The following is a 13,817-nucleotide window of genomic DNA, read 5'->3' on the forward strand; positions in this document are numbered from 1 at the left end:
AGGCTGCTGTCTGTGCTGCATCCTGACTGTAACACTTCCTTTCTTTAGGCTGCGAGCACAGCTGGATGACTGTACTGTCACTCTGTTACAGCTCACAGGACACACAGTGGTGGTTCTTACTGCATGTCCATGTCTGGTATGGTTACTTGTGCATCTTCTGTACTTGATCCTTCGCTCACACAATCCAACCTCCCAACAACAACAACAACAACAAAAGATGGCAATCATATACAATGTAACTAATTGACTTTCTTATTACAAGACTTTGTTCCACACATGAATGAACATGAGCTTATTTACTAGCTCTATGCTGTGTGTGGAATAAATCAGATCCCCTCATTACAGGTTTGTGCTACAAAAAGGTTAATATATCAGACATTAAAGGAAACTGTTTCAGACACAGCGCAGGAACGTTAATGAAAGCTTTCTTGTTTTGGAACAGCCAAGACTCAATGGAAAGCTGGAAAAACTTTCACTCACCAGGAAGCATCAACTATCCTCAAAAGTTAAGTTATTAGGAAAAGTCCAGTCAAGTAAAAAGTATAAAAAAGCAAGCTAACAGTGCAAACACACACAAGTCTAAAGTCTAAATGCAGCAGGAATATATGCTACCACACTAGTACAAACAGAACTGCTCAGTTTCAGAAAGCATTCCTCAGGGCACTATCTAAACCCTTCAACTAACTACGGCTGCTAACATCGTCGACACGGCTAAACCTTTTCAAACACAGACCAACTCAACCAAGGTTCTGTGCAGCGGTGCCAGCTCCAAACTCCTTCCACTCGGTCCCTAATTTTCCTATCGCACCCATTTTAGTCCAGCAGAAACTGAAATGTCTTTTTAATAGAGTAATGAGGGAGTCGGCCAGTGGTTTGTCTTCGTTATTCCTGGATCAACAGTTAAACTAGTTTGTAGTGAGATTTGGAATATCAGTAAAACCCCAAATCAGCCAGGTCTGAGACAGATGCTGTCAGAGACGATGTCCTCTGGACTGATTATGGCCTCGGGAATCTGTCTACTCGGATGCTGAAGGTTATTTATTTATACACAATCTTCTTGTCTTCACATCTAAGTTCTGTTACTGATATAAAGTAAACATTTACTGGTTTCACTGGTTGCTTAGATGTGCAACAGATAATTAGTTATTCTTCAAAGAGGGACGCTGAATTTCATTTCCACATCCATCAGATTGATGTGATCTTTGCTCAGTAACTCTGCAGAGAAATAGGTTTCATAGAGTTTTTCTGAATTGTTAAAACACTAAAAAACTAAACTACCAACACCAAAACACATCAAATCAATCTCACAGTTGTCAAAATCTTAAACACTGTTCATCTGGTTAGGACATCATTTGCAAATCTGAATCTCCCATTTACCAAAACTCTAAACACTTTCTCAAACACAAAATTCATTTAGCAGTGTGGTGCACACAGGCTACAGAAGTTAAACACAACTAACACACTGTTGTCATCATTTACACCGTGCCACTTAAAATTGAAAACATGTGTCCAATCAGTGAACCCGATTACTAAACAGTATGAGTATGGTATGAGTGGATCCAACAGTGGGGCAATACAATAGAAGAGGAAGAGGAGTCCGTGTCAGAGGTGTTGGGCAAGGACGAAGACCAAGAAGATCATGTTCTGGTGCATTGCAATGAGGGAGGCAGGGCAACGTGTGCAACCAAACCTACGCAGGTTGCTACTATAATCCGGACCTTCAGAGAAGCAAACAGGTAAAAAGTTTACTGTCTCAGTAAGAAGACAGTGAAAAATCATTTCTCCATGTTACTGTGTGTGAAAACCTGAAAACATGAGTGTGTGTACTTATATCCAAATGGTATTTTGTTTAGAATTGAAAGACGGCCACATGAGGGTGGAAGAACACGCATGTTCTCACAACGCCAGGAGCCACTTATTGTGGATATGGTCCGTCAGAATAATGCAATTCGACTGCGTGAAATACAGCAGCAGATTATGGAAGACAACACACTTTTTGAGGGAATAAATCGTGTGAGTCTGTCAACGACTGACCGTGTCCTGCAACGCTACAGGATAAGAATGAAACAAGTTTATTGGGACCATTTGAACGAAACTGTGCCATCAGCAGCTATGGGGTTCTCCACCGCGATGTTACTGTTGGGCCATACAACAACGAACTTCTAGCAACATTCCTGGATGGTCTACAGGATGCTTTGCTTGAGCAGGGAGATCGTGAGTAAGCAGAGCATCATTTGGGACAATGGAGCTTTCACCGAGATTCAAGAACATGCAACTGGTTTCACAATGAGCAGCATTTTATGGTAAAATGGTAAATGGCCTGTATTTATATAGCGCTTTTCTAGTCCCTAAGGACCCCAAAGCGCTTTACATATCCAGTCATCCACCCATTCACACACACATTCACACACTGGTGATGGTAAGCTACATTGTAGCCACAGCCACCCTGGGGCGCACTGACAGAGGCGAGGCTGCCGGACACTGGCGCCACCAGGCCCTCTGACCACCACCAGTAGGCAACAGGTGAAGTGTCTTGCCCAAGGACACAACGACCGAGACTGTCCAAGCCGGGGCTCGAACCGGCAACCTTCCGATTACAAGGCGAACTCCCAACTCTTGAGCCACAATCGCCCCCTTTTATGAATGTGTTTCTTCCTCCATACTCTCCCTTTGTGCACCCTACTGAGGAGTTTTTCTCAGCATGGAGATGGAAAGTCTACGACCGAAACCCTTACACAGGAAAATCTACTTCTAATTTTTGTCTGTAGGGTGTAATCGTTGCTAAGTTGTGTTTGCACATTGGCTGGTTTTGAGTGGTTTTTGATAGTGGTGCTTGATTTTGAGTAAAGTTAAAATAGTTTTGGATCAAATGTTTGGTTTTGCAAGACAGGTTGAAGGTTTTGTGAGTGTAGCTTGAATTTTGCAGTTTTAGGAAATGTGTTTTAGCAATTCAGAAAAACTAATGTGTTTTATTAGGATACCATGAATGAAGGTTACACGTCTACTAAAAGTTCCACCGTCCTGTAGCTGAAAAATCTGGAAAGTAGGCAAACCCCTTGTGTAGCATACAGCTGGGCTGTGGAACTAAATGCAAAGAAATATTACACTGAATCTTTGAGAGTACGAGAGCAGAGCTACACCACGAGACACAAGAAGGAACCATAAGCTGGACCTGACATGGATTAGCCTCCAAGCTAATGGCAAAACAGCCCTGTTTAAATATTTATGTTTGTTATGGGATAACTGTTTGACAAATGTTAACAATCTTAACTAATATAACTACTCACTTTACAGTTGTTTTCAATGAATTCACCTTTTGTCATGTGATGTTATTTCTTCTAGAAAAATTCACAAACTTAAAGTCAAAGTCACCTCAGAGCTCCACAAACCCAACACAAGAACTCAGTCACCAGTATTACTAACTACTCATGTTAGACTTGTTAACATTTCTGTGACAGTCAGCTTTTTTTTCCCGGGAACAAAGTGCTGGAGTTTCGTCCGTTTCCACTGAAGAAAGTCCCGTTAGGATTCAGAGGGAAGCAGCAGCTCACGGGACGCAGTTTTAAGCTGAAACTGATGTGGAACAAACTTCATCATCATCACTCACATCAAGTGCATTTACTGCTTTTCTGACTTTTCATATTTGGCACAATACTCAGTCCTCTTACTCTCACAAGCTTTACACGTGGGAAACAGCTTCCAGTCCTTCATATTGTGAGGTAAAGACCCTCCAATCAATAATCCCCTTTCCCCCTTAAAGAAGACAATATGGCAGAGTGGGCGCGCAGAGTGGGCACTGTTTCCCATCTGAGGAGTTCCCATTCTAGGTTTGAAATTGACCATAAGGTGTTTTATTAACCGCTCAGATGTTTCAGCATCATTTACATTAATGGTTGAAACAAACTAGAAATGAGTTTTTTTTATAAGGCCATTTACACTCTAATACTTACAGGTGTTGGATGCCTTAGTCATTCACTAATGTACTTGGTTAAGAAAGATTAGAGCCAAAGCTGTGTTAATAGTAACATGGTTAGAGTAGTAATAGTGCAACGAGCTGAATGTCCTCCACAGGCGTGTGGAGAGCAGAGACTAAATAAATATTTCAGATCAGATTTCTGCATCAACAAAAACAATAGCTTTGATTTACAAGACATGATTAGTTAGGCTTCAACGAGGGACACAGAATGATCTGTTATCCCTAAATACAACTCACAGTAAAAAGAATAAAAACAAAATATAAACAATATAAAAGTCAGTTTGAGTTTCACAGCAATCTGGTTAACTTTGGAGTTCAGCTTCCTCAAATGCTCTTTTAGGCTGCTTTAAAAACATGCAGCAGGTTACTGACTCATCAGTTTGCCAAAATATCATCATTAAATTCAAATGTGCCCAAAACCAGCTCAGTGGATACTGACTGAGTCTGTGAGCTAGCTTCTCATCTCAGGTATTCTTCAATCTGTGCCAGCAAAGCACTACAGAGTACATGCTGGCAAATAAATAACAGTAAAAAACATTGTGAGTGGTTAGTGGGGTAAAACCCACACGGTGTGAGCTGTGTGCGTTACAGAGAATTAAAAACATGAGATTTGACAAACCAGGATTACAGATCCAGGTTCTGCAGCAATAATGCTACACAGAGACAACCTGTGACCTCTGCCTGTTCAGTGTGTGTGTGTGTGTGTGTGTGTGTGTGTGTGTGTGTGTGTGTGTGTGTGTGTGTGTGTGTGTGTATAGGGGGGTTATGCGAAGGGTTTGTTGGGGAGTCCGGTGATTGGCTCTGTTTTACACAGCGTTCTCTTCAGTCTGAGGTTCAGCGTTGGGCGGCTCCAGCAGAGTCTGCTGCACTGCAGAGATACAACAACATTCCTGTCAGACATTATTCTAACAGATCTGTGACAACTTGTTCTGAAAGCAAGGAAACAACTTCAGTGGTCCCTCGTTTATCGCGGGAGTTACGTTCTAAAAATAACCCGCGATAGGTGAAATCTGCAAGTAGCCAACTTTATTTTTTAAAGTTATTACAGATGTTTTTAAGTAAAACTGGTCAATACACACTTTATACACTTTTCTCATACAGGCTCAAAGTTCTGTACTGGACAGAGGACACGACACGAGATCGATTGACAATGGTCTACAGCCAATCAGGACACAGAACAATGCGCTGTAAAAAAGAAAAATTGCCACAAAAAAATCAGTGAAACAGCGAAGCCGTGAAAGGTGAACCGCGTTATAGCGAGGGACCACTGTACATTTATATGCATTTATATAACAGGGGGGTGTGTACCTTGTGGTTCTGTGGCCACCACCGCTTCAGGGTTCTCGGCTTTAAGCATGTCAGTGTTCAGACTCTCTGCCAACACATAACAAACAGTTCACTATAAATACTTCGTTACTGTACTGCAGTACAATTTTCAGGTATTTGTATCTTTCTGACCACTTTTTGATTTTTACTTCCTACATTTGTAAACAAATATCTGTCCTTTCTACTCTTTACAGTTTCTAAACAGGCTTGTTATCAAAGCATCAGCTGTATCATCTACAGCATTTATACTCGGGGGCTGAAGTGTCCGTCTGTTTAGTCAGCATGTAGCCAGCGCAACGAGCATTAAGGGAAAAATGTTTCTACAAGGGTTCGATCAGCTCAACAAACATCAGCAAACACAAACTGTTTGTCACACAGTGTGTTGCTGGATTTCAAAGGAAGAGACAACACAGAGCTAAAGAAATAGTATTTTTTAACACCAGTATTTGTACTTTTACTTAAGTACAGAAAGTCTGTACTGTTGCCACCTCTATTCATGACCAGCCAATTAGACTAGAAATGTAACTACAAAGAGGATGATGTGTTAGAGGTGATGTGTTAGAGGTGATGTGTTAGAGGTGATCTGTTATCTCCTGGAGTTAATTCAGTCAACTCTGAGTGCGTTCACAACATGTGGTAGAAAGGCATCATCAGTGGAGCTTCAATATTAGCATTTGCATTTCATACTTGGTGTGATGGAGCTGAATAATTGATTATTCCATCAAAAAAAATAAATAAATAAACATTGACTGTTTTGATGATCAATTATTGATTTTTCAAAGGAAATGGAAATGATGACTCCATCGTATCTCCTGTTTTTGCTGAAAACTCTTGAAATATTGTAAAAGTAACGACAGCTCTATGAAGTTTAAATGGGAATTTTTAACATTTCCAACCAAGTCATCAGTGAATTAAAAATAGTGAGTATATTAATCCAGATGTAATGATAATAAAATATATTCATAGTCAGAGACATAAGGAGCGGCTGCTTGTATCTCTTAAGTCCTGCAATAATCCAGAAAAAGCACATTTAAATAAATCTACCATAAGAATTACAAACTGTTTATTTCTGTATAAGTTAGCAAACCCACAAATTCAACGAGGATCAAATACTTGAAGCTAACAGCAGCTCGCTTTTCATTTTATAGCAGTGTAGCAGTGAGGGCCCGCCCCCTCTGAACCACCTGTGCAGTGTAGCTTACGCTGAATACTGAAGCACAGCTTCTTCTTCTGGTAGGAAATGTAGCTGCTGACCGCACCCACCAGCGCCATGGCAACTACACTTGCAAACCCTGCGATGGTGCCCACTTCTGCTGTGTTCTCTGGAAACAAACACACACACACACACACACACACACACACACACACACACACACACACACACACAGCTCAGTTATAGGAGCACAGCAGACACAGAAACCTGCCACCACATTCCCTCGTGTGGAAAGAGCGTTTACATCTTTGGTGTAATGAAATGTTAAATATGTACCATGAAGTCTAACCTTTGCTTTTGCCGTTGCTGTCGTCAGGCTTGTAGGTCTCATCTCTGCTCAAATTGAACAAATCGTCGTCAGAGAGCATACCTGGGAGGAAACACAGTGAAGACGCAGCTGGATGTGAACTGAAACATGAGTGCATTTGATCTGTCAAACTCTATTTTGGTGTTCAGCATTTAAACACTGAAGCAGACAGCAGTGTGTCAGTGGGAGGAGGAGACGTGGGAGCAGAGGAGGACAACAATGAGTGCTCTGTGACAGAGAGTGGCTATCAGTGGCTTGGAGGAGTCCATTAATTCAGTTCAAACACATGAGAACTGAATGAATCACAAACAGAGTGATGAGATCGTCAGGTTTTAATGACGGCTTTAAAAGCTTCTATAGAAACTTCACAGACACTAACAAATTCTTGAAATGCACTTTCGTTTCTTCTGTTCTCTCATTTAAAAACAAAATAATTTCATCTGACCAATGATCCAGTGTCATTATGCAGCTGGGACATTAGGCAGGGTGTAACTAAATCCTGCAGCTTGCAGCAGTTTTCAATCCAGTGACAAAAACACCAAACAAGAGGCTGATTAGCATTAAATCGTTACATGCAATAAATTCAAAGTTGCCCCTCTTTGTCTACGTTTGGAACAGATGCAACGGAGACACAGCTAAGCAGTAAAAATTAAGAAATGAGATGGCAGAAAGAAGGAGAAGTGAGATGGAGATGAGTGGACGGACAGATAACTCCTTTAGACTGACACGGTGCCAAGGACGAGCACTGAGGCCTCGTGTATTTTACGAATCAGGCCACATTTTGGTGCCACTCATGGCTCCAACTTTAAGAACAGCGGCTTTCACACCATGCACCAAACTGACTTTCGACAGTCAAAAGGAACCTAAGGAAGCTTAAGCTAACACAAACCTGCAGAAACACGGACAAACAGGAAACAGATAAATGACATGTTCTCATTTGAAATGAGAAATCTCGCCATTTAATGAAGGCGTGTTGATCTTATGCAGGACACCATCACCCACCTCCCTTCCCCACGTTCTTATCCTTGCCATTAATGTCATTGCTGGGGTCTAAGGCATCAGCCAGGTTAAAGTCATCACTGGCTGCAGGGGTAAAAAGATCAAACGTCTGTGTTAGAGCAAAAAAAAGGAAGCAGAGATCAAATAAACAATACTGTTAAAAGAAAGAAAAAACAACTAATTACACTCTAATTAAACCAAGTGACTACACTTCCCTTATGCTTTGGTTACTGTGTGTCGTTGGCCTGTTTACTGCACTGGCCTGTGGATGCTTGTGTCTTTATGTTGTATAAAGCGATCTGAATGCTCAAGTACAGCAGTATAAGAACCAGCCCATTCACCATCACGGTGCATCAACAGCTGAGCACGAGTACGATGTTGAACAGGAAAGTGCTGCAACATTTTTACCTGTTGCAGCAGGTAAAAGGCAATTATGGAGATATTCTATATGTGAATGCTTCATGCTGTGTATCGTGCTTCTCTGAGGTTCATCACTCACTGCAAACCTCACACTCACCACTGTGAGTTATACTCCGAGGTAGGATGGGCTGCTTTGGCCAGTCGCAGGAACTCTCATTTATACAGTTTTAAGGCAATAGTTGGATTCCTGCATATGCTGCCTGGTTGCGGTGAAACATGCTGGTCATTATTCTCTTCGTCTGCATGGTTACTTGTTGCTTTCTGTTCCATTTGCCCAAAATGAACCTTTCCAAAAGAGCTTTCGTCCATTTAGCCCCGTCGGCTTGGAACGAACTGCAGAACGACTGGAAAACGACTTCATTTCATTAAGTGCTTTGAAATCTAAACTATGAATCCTAAAAGGCCAAGTCCATAACATGCAGCTGTGTCAATTCAGTGATTGTCATTTTAACTGAACTTTGAAATTTATATTTGCATTTTATTGAATTTTATCTTTACTTTATTTTCATTTTATTCTTGCATGTGTGTTGTTGCTGCCTGTGTTTGAGGAATTTCTTTAACTGTGAGACACTTTCTGCTTCTTGGTCAGGTCTCTTTTGAAAAAGAGGTTTTTAATCTCAATCGGATCTTCCTGGTTAAATAAAGGTTAAATAAAATAAATAATAAGTGAAATGTTCAGCATTAAACTGAGAGCTTCTCTTAGACAGGCAGCCTGGATTCTTTGCCCGCTGCCTCGGGGGGAGCTGTTGTAACCCCGGACAGGTCACCAGTGTCGCAGAGCTGATGCAGAGAGACAGGAGTCATTTTTGTAAATCTGGTGGAGACAGCCAGTGTCAAAAGGCTCTGATGTTTTTAAAAGACACTGACCGCCAAGATAAATTATTTCCATTACCATATCACCTCTTCAAAACCAATATTGTTCACCATTTCCATATCACAGTTTCCAAACCTCAGTCCCGGTACACCTAACTTTTCCCTTGATTAATTTAAAAGCCTCTAAGCCCAGGTCCAACCTTGCTGGTCAATCAACCCGCTTCAGGAACGCCCTCACCGATAGCGGTCAAATTTCTAGGCCCTATGTTAATTTAAAAGTGGTCCCCGTGAGTTGACCGGAAGCCCCACTCGTGGGCGCTTTCGAATCCCGTCTGCGCCATTAGCTTTACCTGTCAATCACGTTCAAACGGGACCACCCGGGTCCAACCCTGTCGGTCAAACGGTGCAAGAAAAGTGGTACTTGACCACTGATTATTAACGACTGTCCCTATCTGTCACGGGTATCACCCGGATGACCCTGTCGTCGCAGGAAATTGCAGCGCGTCCGCCGCAAGATGGAGCCATCACAGTCAGAACATTTTGCACCCCTAGAAGTCCAACGTCCGTCCTAAAATTTATTTAAATACGTTTAAAAGCACCACTGTGGGGATTCCACAGCTGAATTATCTGGTGCCCGAGTCCAACTCTGCTAATCAATACAGGAATATATCCCTTAACCAAATATCCTAACCTCATATCGCTTTTCTTGGCTGACGTAACACACACACACACATTACACACCAACATCAAACATACATCACAACAATTAATAAATCCACCCCAGTATTAACAACAATGAGCTTTCATCAAATATCCCCAAACTTTACTTTTATTTATCCCAAATTACCCAAAATTATCATGGACATGTCACCTGAAATCTACTTAACAGATTTTATAATTTAGTTTAATTTCCACTAGTGAGCCACTTTAATGGTAACAATCATCAATTCAGTGGACAACTAATTTAGAATTCATCCAATGTACACAATTTTCAACAGGCTTGCGGTTACATATACTCTTTTAGACCGGTCTGTTGTCCAACTCATATCAGATCGTACCTTAAGGTCCAAATTAGTCCCCTCAGCCGCACAAGAATCCGGGTCACGGCACCAAGTGTTAGAAACTGTTCTTTTGATTCTTAGGGCCAAAAAGACACGGCTCAAAAGTGGTCTTTTACTTAAAAAAAATTAAAAAGATCTTTATTTACATATCCCGGGATATGGAGACACACAGAAATGCCTGCTCACAAGCAGAAAACAGGAAGCCAGGTTATTTATGTACCTCTCGACGTCACATACGTCACACAGTTTCATTACACACAAAACTTCTTCTATTCAGTTCCTCTTTTCTGCGTCTGATTTATTAATGTGCCTGTGCACTAAAACTTCCTGTGCAGCTTGCAATAACTTCCACTTTCTAAAGGTCTGTTGCCAGGGCAACCTGTCTAGACTTAGTCTCACTCTGTCGGTTCCTCATATTCTACAAAAAACATGCAGTTTCTGGTCAGCCTGTAACCTAGTTTTACACTGAAGTCTGGGCCTCTCTTATTTATTACCTAACAAATGTAAAGCGCAGTGAGGGGAGCCTGAGAGCTACATAAACTGCATTGAGCTGAATTCACTCGGCCATCAGAGACTGTTGTGTTTTCTAGAATTAATACTTTTTTTCCCTAAATGTTGCTCCTGGCACCCTCCCCATTATAACAACTACAGCAGCAATGAACTAATAGAAACTAAAAACTAAATGAACGTACTAACTGCAGTAAATAAATCAGTCTGCATGTTACAACCAGCTACTACCAAGAGGAAACTGACAGTCAGTACACAGACTCCACCAGGCGCTCCTAACTAAGGAAACCAGGTTTCATGGTGAGTCTAGGAATGTTTTCAAAGAAGTAACAGCTTCAGCTGCTGGATACGTGTGCCGAGACAATCTAGATAAAAATATTCTTCTTTTACCTCCTAATATGTTCTGCAAATTCAAAATAAGTCAATGTTTGAGCGTGAGAAAATTCTCATGTTTTCTCTACACCAAAACCTCGACGTGCCGAATGGTTTAAAAGCTCTGATTAATCGGAAGTGGGCGTGGCTGCTGTTCACCGATTTATTCAGAGATGTAAAAATTGAACTCTTGAGATTTCAGGTAACAAAGCCCGTTCGCTCTGCAGCTAACCCACAGGCCTCAGGAGGGGAGTTGGGCTGCTTTCTTTCACCTGGCTTGGGTTTGGGCTTCGCTGGGGCCTTGGTGGCTGCAGGGACCCTGGGGAAAACCTTGGGTGGGACTTTGGTGGTGGTGGTGGTGACATCGTTAAAGAAATCCTCCAGTTTAAAGTCTGAAGAGAAAAAAAACAACAACACACAGTTACAATCAGATTTGTTGTAGCGCACAGATTTTCTTGTCCCACATTTATTCAGACCTAAAATGACTCTGTGCCAAGATGCTGTAAAGTTCTCACCTCCGCCTGCTCCTCCTGATGGTGCTGTTTGCTTTTTTGTAGGTGCTGGTGTCACTGTTATACAAGTCAGAATAACATATAATGGTCAATATGTTTACTGCCATCACTCATGAGATGATAGCAGATAATCACAGTTTATTTATTCAGTCACACTAGATACCTTTCTGCCTGGCTGCGTGTTTCAAATCATGAACAAATAAGTAAAATCTTACAGTTTTCATTTGTGAAAAATGCAAACATCTCTAAGTGATGGAGCTGAAATAGTCTGAAGCTGGGTTTCATCCAGCAGTACAGGACTGACACCGACTCTGCCCAGTATGGAGCCAGCCCAGGTTACTGGGCTGTAGGTGGATGGGACCAGTTCCTTTAGGGGATCAGGACTGTTCAGGCCTCACGGAGCCATTACCAGCAGGTTCACTGGTGCTGCTGGGTGCTCACAGGGTGTCTGGCATCCAAAATGGTGAAACAAGCTCCATATAGAGGTAGAGCTGGGCGATAGAACGATAACGATATGTATCGCGATATAACTTTTACTCGATAGAGAAATTAAGCTATCGCGATAGACCTCGCCGCTCTTGTCCTCTTTAAAAATAAATAAATAAATAAATTAAAAAATTAAAAAAAGGTCAGCCAATCCAAATTAAGTAGCGCAGAGCCGAACCAATCACGTCACGTGACTTGTTACGTACAGCACAAGTGCCAAGCTGCACGTGTGTTTGTTTGGGAAGCAGCCAGCGGGTAATGGAGCCAGCGCGTAATGGAGGAAATGAGTGTGCCGACTAGAAAATTCAACCGAGCGTGACCGAAGAAAAACCGGATGATGGTTGCAACGCCGGAGAGATTGTCGAACAGAAGAGCCATAGAAGTTCCGTAGTGTGAAGGTATTTCGGCTATTTCAAGTCTGACAAAAAACAGAGTAGCGTGCACTGTAAATTGTGCCGAAAGCAAGTCTGGAAATACAATAAACTGGTGCATGCGTCACACTGTGCGCCACGTTATTGTTTTGGTGAAATGAATTTCTACAATACTGTTACTGTTAATTCTACTCTCTGCAGTGTTTAAATGCTTACATATACACAGTTACTGTCCGTCCACACATACGACTCGGTTCTGCTTCTATGCCCCAGCTTTGTTTACTTTTTCCCACTGAGGCTTCTAGACTTCTGATTGGCCAACATTTCTGCACGGTTAGGAATCTAGCGCCACCTGCTGCTTTGGCATGTTCATAGCAGCGTTTTCCTTCATTTCTGCTTTTATGTGTGGACGGGATTATTTTTTAAAACGGAAACGGAAAATCTCAGTTTTCAAAAATACCCGTGTACGTGTGGACGTAGCCTCAGTCTCTGACTGGAAGCGCTAATTCGTCATTCGGCTTTTGTCAGACTAAAGTAACTGTTAAAACTGTTTGAAAAGCTAAGCTATACAACAAGGAGAGATTGAGAATTTCTTTTTAGTTCTCAGTTTATTTGATATTGACAAAAGTTAGTCAGTTTTGTCTGTTCTTCTGTAAAACAAATTAATATTTTGTTTGTAAGTGGAATTGACAATTTAGTCTGTTTCGTTTGTCCTATTTTAAAACTTAAACGCTTTAGCGGCTGCCTTTTGTGTAGTTTGCAATATTTGCCTTTATTTATCTGAAAAAGTCTCATGTTCCTGAAGTACATGTACCCTGTTGAACTTATTATGGGAAATAAATATTTAAATAAAAACAAGCTGCTGATTATTTCACATTTTACTTGTGAGCAACGGCACATTTAAATCTTACAAATATAGTTATTTGGCTTATATCGTGATAGATATCGTTATCGCCTGAAATGAAAAAAACATATCGTGATATGAAAAAATCTCATATCGCCCAGCTCTATATAGAGGAAAACAAAGGCACTGAATACGCTCTGCTGCTGGACAGACACAGCTTTGCAGACTACATCTCCACAGTCTCAATCAAAGCTGTAGACATTTAACACATTTGTGTGGTAAGATTTTAGTCATTTGTTTGTGATCCCAAGAGAAAAGTAAAAGTCAAATGTAATGGTGGCATTTGTACACACAGGAAGTTGTCTGAAAGAGGAAATGCTGAACTTTAAACTTGTGCATATATGATCGGTTTTTATTCAGATTCCCTTTCAGGTGTGTTGGCATCAGTTTGTGTTTGGATTGGAGCTCTTAAAGGTTGCACACATATCTGACTTTATGCTTGTGGATCATATATACAGTAATATCACTGACACTGAGAGGCAGCCTCAAATTTGCATCTATATAACTAAAAAAACAAACTGCAGGTTTGACACAAATCTTATGACAAATA

The 13,817-nt window shown here is 41.2% G+C and overlaps 1 protein-coding gene across 1 annotated transcript in view; it reads right to left on the reverse strand.

Annotated features, from left to right (window-relative positions):
• Nucleotides 1-4,744: 4,744 nt before the first annotated feature.
• cd99l2 (CD99 molecule-like 2) overlaps nucleotides 4,745-13,817 on the reverse strand; it is an 11,717-nt gene continuing 2,644 nt past the window's right edge. Inside the window, exons 3-9 of the mRNA XM_085349939.1 lie at nucleotides 11,510-11,563; nucleotides 11,267-11,386; nucleotides 7,825-7,905; nucleotides 6,805-6,885; nucleotides 6,505-6,624; nucleotides 5,285-5,350; nucleotides 4,745-4,844 (exon numbers count right to left, since the gene is read on the reverse strand). Coding sequence (XP_085206065.1) covers nucleotides 4,783-4,844; nucleotides 5,285-5,350; nucleotides 6,505-6,624; nucleotides 6,805-6,885; nucleotides 7,825-7,905; nucleotides 11,267-11,386; nucleotides 11,510-11,563 — 584 coding nt within the window. The 3' untranslated portion in view covers nucleotides 4,745-4,782. The remainder of the gene's footprint in view (nucleotides 4,845-5,284; nucleotides 5,351-6,504; nucleotides 6,625-6,804; nucleotides 6,886-7,824; nucleotides 7,906-11,266; nucleotides 11,387-11,509; nucleotides 11,564-13,817) is intronic.

This window comes from Diplotaxodon limnothrissa, linkage group LG3 (assembly GCF_057381915.1).
Source record: "Diplotaxodon limnothrissa isolate DT_005_m linkage group LG3, D_limnothrissa_male_GT1.1, whole genome shotgun sequence".
Lineage (NCBI taxonomy): Eukaryota > Metazoa > Chordata > Actinopteri > Cichliformes > Cichlidae > Diplotaxodon > Diplotaxodon limnothrissa.